General features: G+C 38.0%; 1 protein-coding gene across 2 annotated transcripts in view; it reads right to left on the bottom strand.

Annotated features, from left to right (window-relative positions):
* The window catches only part of ABCB1 (ATP binding cassette subfamily B member 1), a 232,398-nt gene that overhangs the window by 63,792 nt on the left and 154,275 nt on the right, over positions 1 to 14,331 (bottom strand). For both annotated transcript variants that reach the window (XM_073238890.1, XM_036990690.2), the window contains exons 5-7: positions 3,004 to 3,052; positions 822 to 1,013; positions 239 to 410 (exon numbers count right to left, since the gene is read on the bottom strand). In XM_073238890.1, the coding sequence (XP_073094991.1) occupies positions 239 to 410; positions 822 to 1,013; positions 3,004 to 3,052 (413 nt within the window). The remainder of the gene's footprint in view (positions 1 to 238; positions 411 to 821; positions 1,014 to 3,003; positions 3,053 to 14,331) is intronic.

The following is a 14,331-nucleotide window of genomic DNA, read 5'->3' as shown; positions in this document are numbered from 1 at the left end:
AATAATGACATGGCCCAGGATAGCATGGTGTCTGAGCTGGTATAAGACTTACTGAAATTGAATCTGCTTATTCTCACTGAATTTAAACAAATGACTTAAAACCAAATTTCAAGTAGAAAGTCAGGGTCACCCATGTAATAAAAAGACCTTCTACTGGGGGCGGTGTGGGGGGTTACAGCAGAATGGTTAATTCACATTTGAATCCAGTTTAAACTCTGGATTCACAGGCTTCACCTACCTTTGCCCAGAGGGCAGCTGACACACCAAGAACAGGACTGATGGCCAGAATCACAAGGGTTAGCTTCCAACCACGTGTAAATCCTATTATAAAACCAGTGAAGAATGCTGCTAATGACTGAAAGAATATTCCAATTTTGTCACCAATTCCTTCGTTAATTTTGGAGACATCACTGAAAGAACAGATAGTGTCAGAAATAAACATCAGGATTGGGAACACAGAACTTTCCTCCTGAGCCCAGTTGGTTTGTTGTTTTGTTTGAGTGTGGGGTCATTAGATTAGAGCCGAGATCTCACACAGATTTCCCCAGGAGTATTATAGTGGTGCTCTACTGCACACTCTCAAGATGTTTTCAATCCGGCAAGTCCAACCCCTCCTTCAGCACTAGTCATGCAGGTCCCCTCATCCACGCCTGGGTACTGGGAACAAAATGATGCGTAAGACAGAGGCACTGCTCAGAAGGAATCGTCTCATAATCACTTCTGAGTGATGCATGAACATATTCTAACAGCTCTGATGAATTTCTTCCCTTTTAATGAGAATACAAACCCCGTCTGAGTTAAACATAAAACTACGTACTTACTCTGTGAGCCGGGTGTTAAGTTCCCCAACATCATGTACGTCAAACCAGCCTATCTCCTGTCGCATTATAGCATGAAAAAATTGTTTCCTAATTCTGTACACTTGTCTTCCAGCTGCCAGGCACCAGAATGAAACCTGGATATAAGCAGCAACGAACACACCAGCACCGATTCCGCTGTAGTAATAGGCGTACCTAAAAAACAAGGACACACTCACACTGGTCTCTAATCACTGCAGCTTTCCCTAGCACGTTGTTCACTGCTGCCTTTTCCATTACCTGGCTATCTTGCCATCCTTAATAAGAAGGGGTTGTAACAAGCAGAGCTGATGGCTGACATCCAACTATGTCTGTGCCAATATAGCAGAATGGTTAAGAATGTGGTTTCGGGTTTGCCTCAAATCCCAAATCTTCACTTAACTGCTACATAATTTTGGGCAAGTTGCTTAACCTTTCTTTTCTGACTGGTAAAGTGGAGATTAGAGTAGTAACATAGTAATGTGGGAAATACACTTGGGCCCGTGCCCAGCACATAGTAAGTGCCCAGATATCGCCACTTATTGTGAAATATTCATGTGGTCCCTTGAAACCCCACAGCATCAGGTAGGAGCTACCATTGAAGCCCTGTCTACCTGTATCACCCAGTATCAGTTGGTGAGCACTTTGGGGTGGTTTCTGCACTGGGAAATGGACAGAAGTGACAGAACTTGCCAAAAAGTGGAACCAGGAGATGGAAATGGTTCCCTGGTCTTTTCGGCTATTAATCTGGTAGAGCTTAGATACCAAAAGACAACTAAAATAAAAAGTACTTTTATATCATCTGTCCAACTGGCCATTGTGGAGAATACTAAAATTCCTAATGAATTAGTAGTTCTTTGGTTTAAACTCTAACAATGAAGAAATAAGCATCTTCTAAAATGAGACCCTTGACCATCTGGAATGCTGAATTTGTGTTTCCTCACTCTGACTCTGTATCTTTAAAAAAATCGAACAACTGTTGTTCTTCACTAAGCAATTAATTTTTAGGTTAAAGACAAACATTCTAAATGAAATAAGGAATTCCAATATTCCCACTTTTTAAAGTTCACTATTTGCCATCTTTAAATAAAAATGCTTAGTGAACCAGCTGAAGCTGTAAAAATGGCTATGCAATAACCACACAGTCACTGATATTACAGTTTACAACTCAGTGTTCAACCCAGCGGGAATCGTGGTAACCATAGCTTCCCTAAGCTGCACCCTGTAATTTACAAAGTAGTTTCAGGGAAGATATAATTAGAATAATAGTGTATTTCATTACTCAATAATTATTATCTACATGTTAATGGTACAGTAAGAGATAGCTAGAAAGAAACCCCATTTAACACACTTAATAGAATGAGTTAATGTATTTTAAACCATCAGCTTACGGTTACTCAAATAAAGAATATATATTTATACTTAAGCACTAAGAGATAATTACAAGACATTCTGTTTCATTTTGCCCAATAAAAAAAAATTCTTCCATAGGAAAATTTGAAGATACTCGCTCTTCTCATCTTTCAAAATATGATCAAGTATTTCTATTTTCCTCAAATTTGTGAGATTACTTACAGGATAATGTGCAATTATTACCCTCTGGTTCACCAGCTCATACCTTTGGACCCCAAATAATAAGCTGTTCTGGGGAACAGACTCCAAGATATGTAAATCATTAACAAAAGCTTTCTGAGATGAGTTAAGGTTCTAAAGACTATATTTATTCTGGAATTTTTTTTGTTTCATTGTTTAGAATTAGATGCATTTGTTAAAAAATAAAAAAGGCCTGTTGCCTGCATCATCATATTATGACTATAAACGTACAATAAGCAAACTAGTAATTATAAATCCAAGGCAAATAATAGAATTCTTAATTAAACATTTTAAATGGCCACTTTGAACTCTTCTCCTTTCACTGTATATGATATTCCGTATTTAGCAATGCAGACATAAGTCTAATTTAGACTGAACACTAACTTTAGTATGTTTTATGCAGCAAATTCTTTCCTTAAAAAAAAATTCTGCACGTATCCTCCTAGAAAACCAACAATGGCATTGCTCTCCACAAAGCATTGAATCTTTGTTATAATAATGCAAAATTTTAAACAATACTACAACAGGATTGAGAAACAAAAACTTAACAATAGTAAAGAAAATGTCTAATTACGTGGTCATCTTCTCCTCCAGAATCCTGGCAAAATCTGTAAAGTTGATACCTAGGCCACCAAAAAAAAAACATATACCATTATATTTCTTTGTTCTCCACAAAAATAAGCATATAAAAATGAATCAAACTTGTATTGTTAAACAATTTACACAATAACAGGTCAAACTGGTACAGTTTTACTTGTGTGCAAGCATTGTGGCATCCATGCAAATGTTATTGACTGGTCATGTACAACCACACACATACTAAATTCAATAAAGCTTATTTATTAAAGGAAACTCATATCAATTGAGAAGCAGTCCATCAGCAAGAATACTGGTGTCCTTGAAATAAAATATTTTGTGAATATCACTCCAAGAAGACAGAAAAATCATTACTAGGGTCTCTGTCCTGATAAATATCAGCACACTGAAGCACTATGACACAAAAGCACGTAGTCTTAAAAATCTAACACTCCATTTCTCCAGTTGTTATTTTTATTTAAAAAATATAAAATACAAAGAGTAATGAATATAAATGAGCTTATCAGGCAGTGTTAGCAAATGTTAACGTTTTGTATACATTAAAATTTCAACACCCATGCAGACATATAATAATCACTGTTCAATAGTTTGGTGTGTATTTTTTCAGATGTATTTTCTATATGCATGTATACACACACACGAATACACATACCTACATTTCCTTTAAAAAACAGAATCACAGTGCAAATTTTTACACACACACACACACACACACACATATATATATAAATATATCTCTACTTTTCCACCGTTTCATCTATTTCAGTTGTTCCTGCTATTTTATTGTTACAAACAATGCTGCGGTAACCATACCCATGCATGTTAGACATATATGGCAAGTGCTTCACAGGATAAATTGTCGTAAGATTGCTGTATCAGTCAGGAGGCACATTTTAAATCTGGTAGTCATTGTAAAGCTTATGTTTTAATATGAGAGGGCCTAGTTTCAATGAGTCTGACAGGTGTGAGAAAGGGGAGGAAAAATTTTTCTGGCAAAGGGAGCCACATGGACAAAGTGCCTGCCACGTTTGAAAAATGACTAAGCCAAGCTGGCTTGGCTGTGGGGTATGTTGTATGAGTGGTAGGAGGTCCATATGGGGCTAAAAAGATCATCTGGGCCCTGCAGGTACAGGGTTTAGAAACTAGCAGTCACTCGGCGGATCTGAGTAGAAAAGGACAATATTAAAGGTATTGTGAAGGATGCCTGCAATGTATAAGATAAGGTGGCACAGGGAGAGACTGAGAGACTTGATCTACTGAAATTAATGTAAGGAAAAGGGTCTAAATGAGAACAGAAAAAGAAAGTACCGACAAGACTTGGAGAGAGAGATGTTACAGACCCTAGCAGCCTATGGAACAGAAATAGAGTAAACATGAAAAACGACCCAAACCTCAAGTCAAAGCATCTGGAGAACACTGGTGTCCTGCCCGGAAATAAAAAGTCAGCAAAAAGCAGTCTGGTCAGATGTGAGGAACTTGTTAGTTCACTTTCGAAGATTGTTAATCTGTCGTACCTGGGACAATCAACTGGAGATGTCCCACAAGTAGTCAGACTGTGTGTGTCTCTCCAGCTCTGGAGAGAGTTCAGGTCTGAAGATTTCAAAGTCATATGCTACAGGCTATAGCTATGTTCAGCCAAGAAAAAAGCCTTCTCTCCTCGCCTCTGAGGACAGGATGGCAGGTAAGGAGAAAATGGCGAGGAAGCCTAGATAGAGCCCTGGGAGAACTGCTCGGAGGCAATGCCGAAAGTAAGGAGGTGACAAAATGCAACATGACAGGTGCAGAGAACTGAGGCTGCTTCACCTCACAGCAATGCAAAAGTAAATGTACCCAAAGGGTTTGTGTTTATATAGAGGATCAAAGCCTAATTTGGCTACCCAGAAAACGAATTAAGATACGATATGAAGAAGAACTTCCAACATCTACATCCTCTGGAAGAGTCATTCCAGAAGATGATCATCAAAAAACTTCAACAAAGATCCTGGCGCTGTTGTAGCTGCATTCATCCCACCGGTTCCTGGACTTGCCATTGGAATGAAGAAGGAGATATCTAAGCTGGCCTGTGCATACAGTAAAACAACAAATTTGACTGGATCTATATTGTTGGAACTCAACCAAGAATTAGGAGAAGTGCAAGTTGCAGTGCTCCAAAATCATGCGACTATAGACTATCTACTGTTAAAAGAACATATGGGATGTGAACAGTTCCCAGGAATGTGTTGTTTTAATTTGTCTGATTTTTCTCAAACTATTCAAATTCAGTTAGACAATATCCATCATATTATTGATAAGTTTTCACAAATGCCTAGGGTACCTAACTGGTTTTCTTGGTTTCACTGCATATGGCTGGTAATTGTAGGTCTGCTTTTGTTATGTATCTGAATTCCTATTCTGTTAATGTGTGTATGTAATTTAATTAGTAGTTTGTTAAAACCTATACATGCTTATGTTACTCTACAAGAAGTTATGTCAAAGAAATAATCAATCTTCCCATGTTTTCTTCCATCTGCTACTTCTATAGCTTTTCTTCTTCCTTCCTAATTACAACCCTTAAATAGAATTTGTGCCTCATATCGAAAATTCCCAAGTATCATAATTCTTCCAAGTGGTAAAGATACCTCAAGACAAATGCTGGGCATAGAAGCCACAGGGCATAAATATGCAAAGTAAAAAGCTAACCTTTTCAAAGAATATTGCTTCTCTCTCACTTACCAACTTTACATTTCCCTGTATGGCCCCGGAAGATGGCTTGTTAGCCAGAGACGGGTAGGATTCCTCAAGGGAGGAACAACCTAAGACAGGCACAGTCACAGGGGGGCCATCAGGTGAGAAATTGGGGATCAACAGAGGTGAGGCTTAGAACCTCATCCCCCCTGTTTTGAGAGAAATCTTCTGCATCCGTGGATGTTTTGTTGCCCTTGTCTAGCTTGGATTAATACTTAGCCTATAGGCACAGACCTGATCATCTACATTTACCCTCTTACAGTACTAAATTATATTTTCTATCTTTATCTTGCATCTACCTACCACTTCAGCATTTTATTTTTTAAAAATTAAAAAATAAGGGATAAATGTGGGATTCACATATAAATCAAGTATAAAAATCAAATGAATAATCGTATCTGACTTGATTGTTTATAGTTCATGATGCGTATCAAAACTGAAAGTTTCTGTGATGACTGCCCTTGTACTGTTCACCATGTAAGAACTTGTTCGTTATGTTTCAGAAGATTGGAGACTGTTGAGAATTAGGCTTGGGGTTGATTAATGATTGTGCATTGAGTCCTCTATACAGAATTTTATTGTTTTTAACAACCATTTGATCAATAAATATGAGAGATGCCCTCTCAAAAAAAAAAAAAAAAGTAAATGCACCCAGATTGATTTTTTTGCTCAGTTATAAGATTGCTTCTGCTCTGTGTTTGCCAAGATAAAACAGGGTATTAAACAGCTGGGTAGAGATTTTTCTCCTTATCAGTCTTAGAAGATGTCTCATTAGGGATTTTCCAGCTTATCAAACTAGAAAATGTATCTAAATAGTATTGTCACTAGTGTCTGTTACTACTGTATGCAGACAGATTTTCAAGTTTAAAGATCTGTTGTCTATTCATTCCTATGTAACCAGTTTTCTCAATTCTAGAGATGAGGGACCAACAGAATTTCACACATGTTTTTGGCAATGGTGGCTTCTGGGTCTACCACCATTTCTATACAGTTCAGAAAGAAAAAAGCATGTTCAAAGTCAAAATGGATTCCTTTATGTATATGGACTCCATATACATATAGTTTCCTATATGGGCTCCTATACATATATACTTCCAGTCATCAGAAACCAATGCTAGCACCAAGTAGTTTTTATTTGTGCTTCAGTAGTGCCGAAGTGCCAATAAAAATGGAGCATGCGAGTCCTCTGATCTCTACTGACCATGAATGAGATAAAGATGTTATGTTCTTTAGGGTCCCTCCAATCACTTTTCTTCCAATCAACTATTATTAATTAGAAGCTCTCTGGCCAGTGATTTTTCCCTCCTCTATAAGCCTCTCATGAAATTCGTATCCTTAGGTATGCTTTCACACAATCAACTCTCAAACTGAAATAACCTTAAAGATCATATAGCCCAGTAACTTTTTAAAGAATATTTAAATAGTATCCAAAAATTAATATTGTTTATCAGTGGAAAGAGCCAGAAACTCTCTGAGCTCCGTAACATTATCAGCCAAATAATCAGTACAGGAAAGTCAAACATTTAAGTGTAGCTTTGATTTTAATAAAATACTTGTCGCTTGACCATTTTCTCCTCTTTAGGCTTCCAGAACCTCATTCTCCCATTTTTTCCACCACTCTGATCCCTTTTAGTCTCCCCTGCTAGTTCCTCATGCCCCCACTCCAACCCCTCCACATGCCTTTGTCTCCCAGAATTCCATGCACACTCCAAGGGTGACCTCAGCCCCTCTCTCAGCTCTAGTGACTCCCGTATCCATACTGGAGCTATTCAAATCCTCTCCTTCCTCACGGTCAATGATGGAGTTCAGGTCCCCATCTTTTCTTACATCTATTCTAAGAGCCTCCTAACCAGTCATTCTACTTAAATCAGGTCTTCATACCAATATGAGAATTTACCTTTAGAAACAAAAGTATCATCACATTGCTTCTGTTAATAACCTTCAGTGACAGCCCACTGTGTAAAGGATAAAGTCCAAGAACCATAATATGCCTTATTAGTGCCTTTGCAATCTTGCCACAACATACGCGTGGTAAGATAACATTTTTGAAACATCAACCAGTCATTGTCCCAAATGTTTTCTTTACTCCCACACCTTTCTCCTCATTCCAGGACCAGGACGCCATGTACTCCTGCCTGAAGGGGGCTACTGTCACAGCGTAAAAGAAGAGTGGTGAAGTTTTTTTCAGGCTTTCATGTTCCTGAAGCCTCTGACCTTGGAGACTGGAGAGGAAACTGAGCATGACAACTTTGCTTAAATTTCATGAGACTAAGCTCCGCCCTGGTAGACTAAAGAATATTTTCCATGTAGAGAATGGATGCAATAGAGAAATGATGACAGCTCTTTCCTCCAAATCTTTATTAATTCTTCTCTCTCTACCTGGAATGCCTTTCACCATAATTTTTCTCCTGGAAAAGACTCCTCCATGACAGAGCTCGAATATGGCCTCCTCTCAAGTGGCTTACTCCCAGAGAGTGACTTACCTCTTCACAGAATTCCAGTAATGGACCCATGATTTAGTTTACTAAATCAATGCTAGAACAGAAATATGATGATTTGTATTTATCTCCTCCTCCCATTCCCATTGGTGTGAGCTCCTAAGAACTGGACTATGTCTTATCTACTCTTGCATCTTCAGGGCACAGCCTGCTCTGTCTGCTCTAGTCCAGCCTTTTCCAAAACCAGCACACATCCAGACCATTTATGAAAATGTTCCATCCCATCCTCCCATTTTCTATATAAATGTCTCACCTAGTAAAAGGTTTACAGGGAGCTACCACCTTACTTTCCAAGCAACACTGCAAAGAAACTCACAACTACACAGTGCCCTCTGCCATGACCAAAGGTTCCATTCCAATTAGGGACCACATTTTTACCTAGCCCAAATACCTTAGTATGTTCAGTTATGTTACTTACTAAATAGAAGAACAGAATAAAGAGATGTGACAAATACATTTATGATTTCCCAACTGGTAAATTGAGATTGTATTATAATGGTAGTTTTCAAACTCTCTTCCACACAGCCTTTGTGCCAGGTGCTTTCTAGTCAATGGGATACAACCTAAAATGAGAGTGAGCCATTTTTTTCCCCTAATCTCATGGGATTTAAATGCAAGCAGGAAATCCTTTCACTTTGAAACCCAAACCCCATGTGACAGGGTACCAGTGCTAAACTAAGGCAGTTTTTTCCAGGAACTTCCTTTTTTTCCTGTATTCTATCCCATTTGAGAAGCTTGTAATAAACAGGTAAGCCAATAAATTAACAAGATAATTTTAGAGTAATAACTCATAAGTAAATAAAACAGCAAGATACAGGTAACCTTGAGAAGGGCTGGGGACAAAAGGTCTGACAAGTGAATGATAAGCCAATATAAAAAGGTGTGGCAAGTTCTGCACAGCCCCAAGCCGAGAAGAGGATTGGAGCGTTCACAGAAGAGAAAGGAGGTCAGTATGGGTGGGATGTACTGAGTAGGTAATAAATACTGAGGCTGATGCGCAGCAGGTGGCCAGTGTAAGCAATCTCTCTATTCCATGCTATGGAAAACCACTGCGAGATGGGACCTGGCTCTGTAAAGTTCACTCTGACAGTATGTGGAGAACTGGATACAGGCAGGCAGAAGTAGGAGCGCAGAGAGGAGTTAGGAGGTTGAGTTGGGAAGTGGTGAGGCAGGCTCTGAGCACGGCTGCACCTGGGGCTATATGCAGTAGGCTACATGTCGTGACCTCACCACAGCCACCACTGGGTAGGAGAGCAGACAACGGGCAGAGAGCCTGGCTCCAAGTGCCCCTCCACCACTTGCCACCAAGGAAGCTGCCCTTTGAGCTGTTTAATCTGTAAGCTTCTGTGACACGTATTGCTTACACAGGAGGATTCTCTGATTAAAGAATTAGCAAACCACTAAGTCAAATGATCCACAAGTTCTGTTCTAGCTCAAGAATACTGTAATTCCAAATTTTTCTAGTCACCTTGTGCAGAAAGGATGTTTCACCGACCACAAGCAAGAGAAACCTGGGCCTCTTGCCTAGAAGGCCAATCCCTCTGGCATGTGCCCAGGCTAGAGCTTGCCACTTAGTGTGGCTGGGCTCACAGCAGGTGACAGACGCCTCAGGAGACACAGTGTCCTGTGCTACATTCAGACCTTTAGCCTGGAGCGGTGCCTTGTGCTGGCTGACCTACCTGACACACCAGTAAGCAAATCTACAGGACAGCATCGTAGGGAGAAAAAAGAATAAGTAAAAAACTGTTTGCTACATTTAGGCAGAGTTTGAAACCTCTAGTAGAGTGGAAAAATAACCAAACTAAAAGACAGGATTCCTGGTCCAGGAACTCAGCTCTGCCACTAGCACACAGTTTCATCGCCACCACATTGTTTCCATTTCCTGGGTGTTTGTTTCTATCTCTTTAAAACTATGGGTTTGGGCCAGATAATTTCTAGGATCTTTAGCACCAATAAAATTCTATGATCCAGTCTTTCATTTATTGATCCTATTTCTTAAACATCTAAAATAGGCCAGGTTTTGCCTACTTTATTTTTTGCTATTTAGAATAGAATGCAGATATTACATAACTAATTTACATTTTGGTTTCCCCCAAATGTAAGCATTCCCCCAGTAATGACCAAAATGGCTATACTACACTATTATTTTAGAAAAACTAGTCCTATTTTAAGTTTTAATTCAAATTTAAAAAATAAACTCCCATAATAAACAATATACTTTTAAATATATTGTCAATAGTTGGGAGCATACTCATAGGACAGGTCTTGAGGACACAGATGACAGGTTTTCTTTGTTTACAACACCAAGCTCTTGAACCATGCATTCAAGATCTACACACAATTTATATACTCACAGTTCATAAGGGGAGATGTATATATTTCATATACATGAAATACAGATATTTTGAGAATTCACATTTTACAAAGTTTCCAAGTTCCTCAAAAGATTCAGACAATGAAAGTAGAAATCATATAAAAATAAATTATTATTTCCAATTTTCTCCTATTGATCTGAATTGCTGTAGTTCTATTTATTCTTTATTAAGGTATCATTGATATACAATCTTATGAAGTTTCACATGAGAAACATTGTGGTTACTACATTCACCCATGTTATCAAGTTACACCCTCACGCCACTGCAGTCACTGTCCATAACCATACTAAATGCTCTAGAGTCACCACTTGTCTTCTCCGTGCTATACTGTATTCCCCGTGACTCCTCTACATTATGTGTGCTAATCATAATGACCCTTAATCCCCTTCTCCTGCCCTACCCATATACCTTCCCCTACGATAACTATTTGTCCCTTTCTTGGGGTCTGTGAGTCTGCTGCTGTTTTGTTCCGCAGTTTTGCTCTATTGTTTGATTCACATACTCCACAAATGTGTGCAATCATTTGGTATTTGTCTTTCTCTGCTTGGCTTATTTCACGGAGCATAATATCCTCCAGCTCCGTCCATGTTGTTGCAAATGGTAGGATCTGTTTTCTTCTTATGGCTGAATAATATTCCATTGCGTATATGTACCACATCTTCTTTATCCATTCATCTACTGATGAACACTTAGGTTGCTTCCATTTCTTGGCTATTGTAAATAGTGCTGCAATAAACATACGGGTGCATATGTCTTTTTGAAACTGGAGTCCTGCATTCATAGGGTAAATTCCTAGGAATGGAATTCCTGGGTCAAATGGTATTTATATTTTCAGTTTTTTAAGGAACCTCCATATTGCTTTCCGAAATGGATGACATAATTTACATTCTCACCAACAGTGTACAAGGGTTCTCTTTCTCCACATCCTTGCCAGGATTGGTTGTTCCTAGTATTTTGGATGTTGGCCATACTAACTAGTGTGAGGTGGTATCTCATTGTGGTTTTAATTTACATTTCCCTGATAATTAGTCATGTGGAGCATCTTTTCATGTGCCTGTTGGTCATCTGAATTTCTTCTTTGGAGAAGTGTCTGTTCATATTCTCCACCCATTTTTTAATTGGGTTTTTTGCTTTTTTGGGTGTGGAGATGTGTTAGTTCTTTATATATTTTGGATGTTAACCCCTTGTCAGAAGTCATTTACAAATACATATTCCAATACTGTAGGATGTCTTTTTGTTCCACTGATGGTGTCCTTTGCTGTACAGAAGTTTTTAGCTTCATGTAGTCCCATTTATTCATTTTTGCTTTTGTTTCTCTTGCCCAAGGAGATGAGTTCAGGAAAAAGTTGATCATGTTTATAGTCAAGAGATATTTGCCTATATTTTCTTCTAAGAGTTTTATGGTGTCATGACTGACATTCAGGTCTTTGCTCCATTTCGAGTTTTCTTTTATATATGGAATTAGGCAATAATCCAGTTTCATTCTCTTACATGTAGCTGTCCAGTTTTGCCAACACCAATTGTTGAAGAGGCTGTCATTTCCGCATTCTATATCCAAGGCTCCTTTATCATATATTAATTGACCATATATGTGTAGGTTCATATCTGGGCTCTCTAGTCTGTTACATTAATCTATGGGTCTGTTCTTGTGCCATTACCAAATTGTCTTGATTACTGTGGTTTTGTAGTAGAGCTTGAAGTTGGCAAGCGCAACCCCCTCAGCTTTATTCTTCCTTCTCAGGATTGCTTTGGCTATTCGGGTTCTTTTGTGATTCCACATGAATTTTAGCACTATTTGTTCTACTTTGTTGAAGAATGCTGACACTATTTTGAAAGAGAATGCACTGAATCTGTAGATTGCTTTAGGCAGGATGGCCATTTTGATAATATTAATTCTTCCCATCCATGATCATGGGATGTATTTCCATGTGTGTTCTTTAATTTCACTCATGAGCGCCCTTATAGTTTTCAGGGTATATGTCTTTCACCTCCTTGGTTAGGCTTATTCCTAGATACCTTATGCTTTTTGATACAATTGTAAATGGAATTATTTTCCTGATTTATCTTTCTGCTAGTTCGTTGTAAGTATATAAGAATGCCACAATTTTCTGTATATTAATTTTGTATCCGGCAACTTTGTTGAATTCAGTTATTAATTATAGTAGTTTTGGGGTATATTCTTTAGGGTTTTTTATGTAAAATATAATGTCATCTGTAAACAAGGACAGTTTAACTTCTTCCTTAACAATGGAAATGGCTTTTATTTCTTTGTGTGTCTGATTGCCATGGCTAGGACCTCCAGAACTACGTTGAATAAAAGTGGGGAAAGTGGACATCCTTGTCTTGTTCCTGATATTAAAGGAAAATCTTTCAGCTTCTCACTGTTAAGTATGATGTTGGCTGTGAGTTTGTCATATATGACCTTTATTATGTTGAGCTACTTGCCCACTATACACATTTTGTTGAGAGTTTTTATCATGAATGGATGTTGAATTTTGCTAAAAGCTTTTTCAGCATCTCTGAACATGATAATGCAATTTTTGTCCTTTTTGTTGATGTGGTATATGATGTTGATGGATTTTGAAATATTGTTCCATTCTTGCGTCCCTGGAATAAATCCTACTTGATTATGATGGATGATCTTTTTTCATGTATTTCTGAATTCAGTTTGCTAATACTTTCTTGAATATTTTTGCATGTATGTTCATCAGGGATATTGGTCTGTAATTTTCTGTGCTGTCTTTGTCTGGTTTTGGTATTAGCGTGATGCTGGCCTCACTGAATGAGTTTAGAAGTGTTCCCTCCTCTTCCACTTTCTGGACTTTAAGGAGGATGGGTATTAAATCTTCTCTAAATGTTTGATAAAATTCAGTGTTGAAGCCATCTGGTTCAGGGGTTTTGTTCATAGGTAGTATTTTTTATTAACAATTCAATTTCATTGCTGGTAATTGGTCTGTTCAGATTTTCTGTTTCTTCCTGGGTCATACTTGGAAATATTTTTCTAGAAAGTTGTACATTTCTCCTAGGTTATGCAATTTGTTAGCATATAATTTTTCACAGTATTCTCTAATAATTCTTTGTATTTCTGTGGTGTCCATAGTGATTTTTCCCTTCTCATTTCTGATTGTGTTTATGTGTGTACTCTCTTTTTTTCTTGGCAATCTGGCTAGGGGTTTATCTATTTTGTTAATTTTCTCAAAGACACACCTCCTGGTTTCTTTGATTCTTTCTATTGTTTTATTCTTCTCAATTTTATTTATTTCTGCCCTGATCTTTATTATGTCCCTCCTTTTACTGACTGTGGGCCTCATTTGTTCTTCTTTTTCTAGTTTGATTCATTGTGAGTTTAGACTTTTTGTTGATGTGGTGTATGATGTTGATGGATTTTCAAATATTGTTCCATCTGTGCATCCCTGGAATATTTGGGATTGTTCTTCTTTTTTGAGGTAAGCCTGTACTGCAATACACTTCTCTATTAGCACTGCCTTCTCTGTGTCCCACAATTTTGCAGTGTTGAATTACTGTTGTCATTTGTCTCCATATATTGCTTGATCTCTCTTTTTATTTGGTCATTGATCCATTGATTATTTAGGAGCATGTTGTTAAGCCACCATGTGTTTGTGGGCTTTTTTTCTCTTTGCATAATTTATTTCTACTTTCATACCTTTGTGGTCTGACTAGCTGGTTGATACAATTTCAACTTTCTGA

The sequence above is a fragment of the Manis javanica genome, chromosome 6, assembly GCF_040802235.1.
Source record: "Manis javanica isolate MJ-LG chromosome 6, MJ_LKY, whole genome shotgun sequence".
Lineage (NCBI taxonomy): Eukaryota > Metazoa > Chordata > Mammalia > Pholidota > Manidae > Manis > Manis javanica.
Note: the sequence above shows the minus strand (reverse complement) of the source record. Positions and strands in the feature narration are given on the sequence as shown.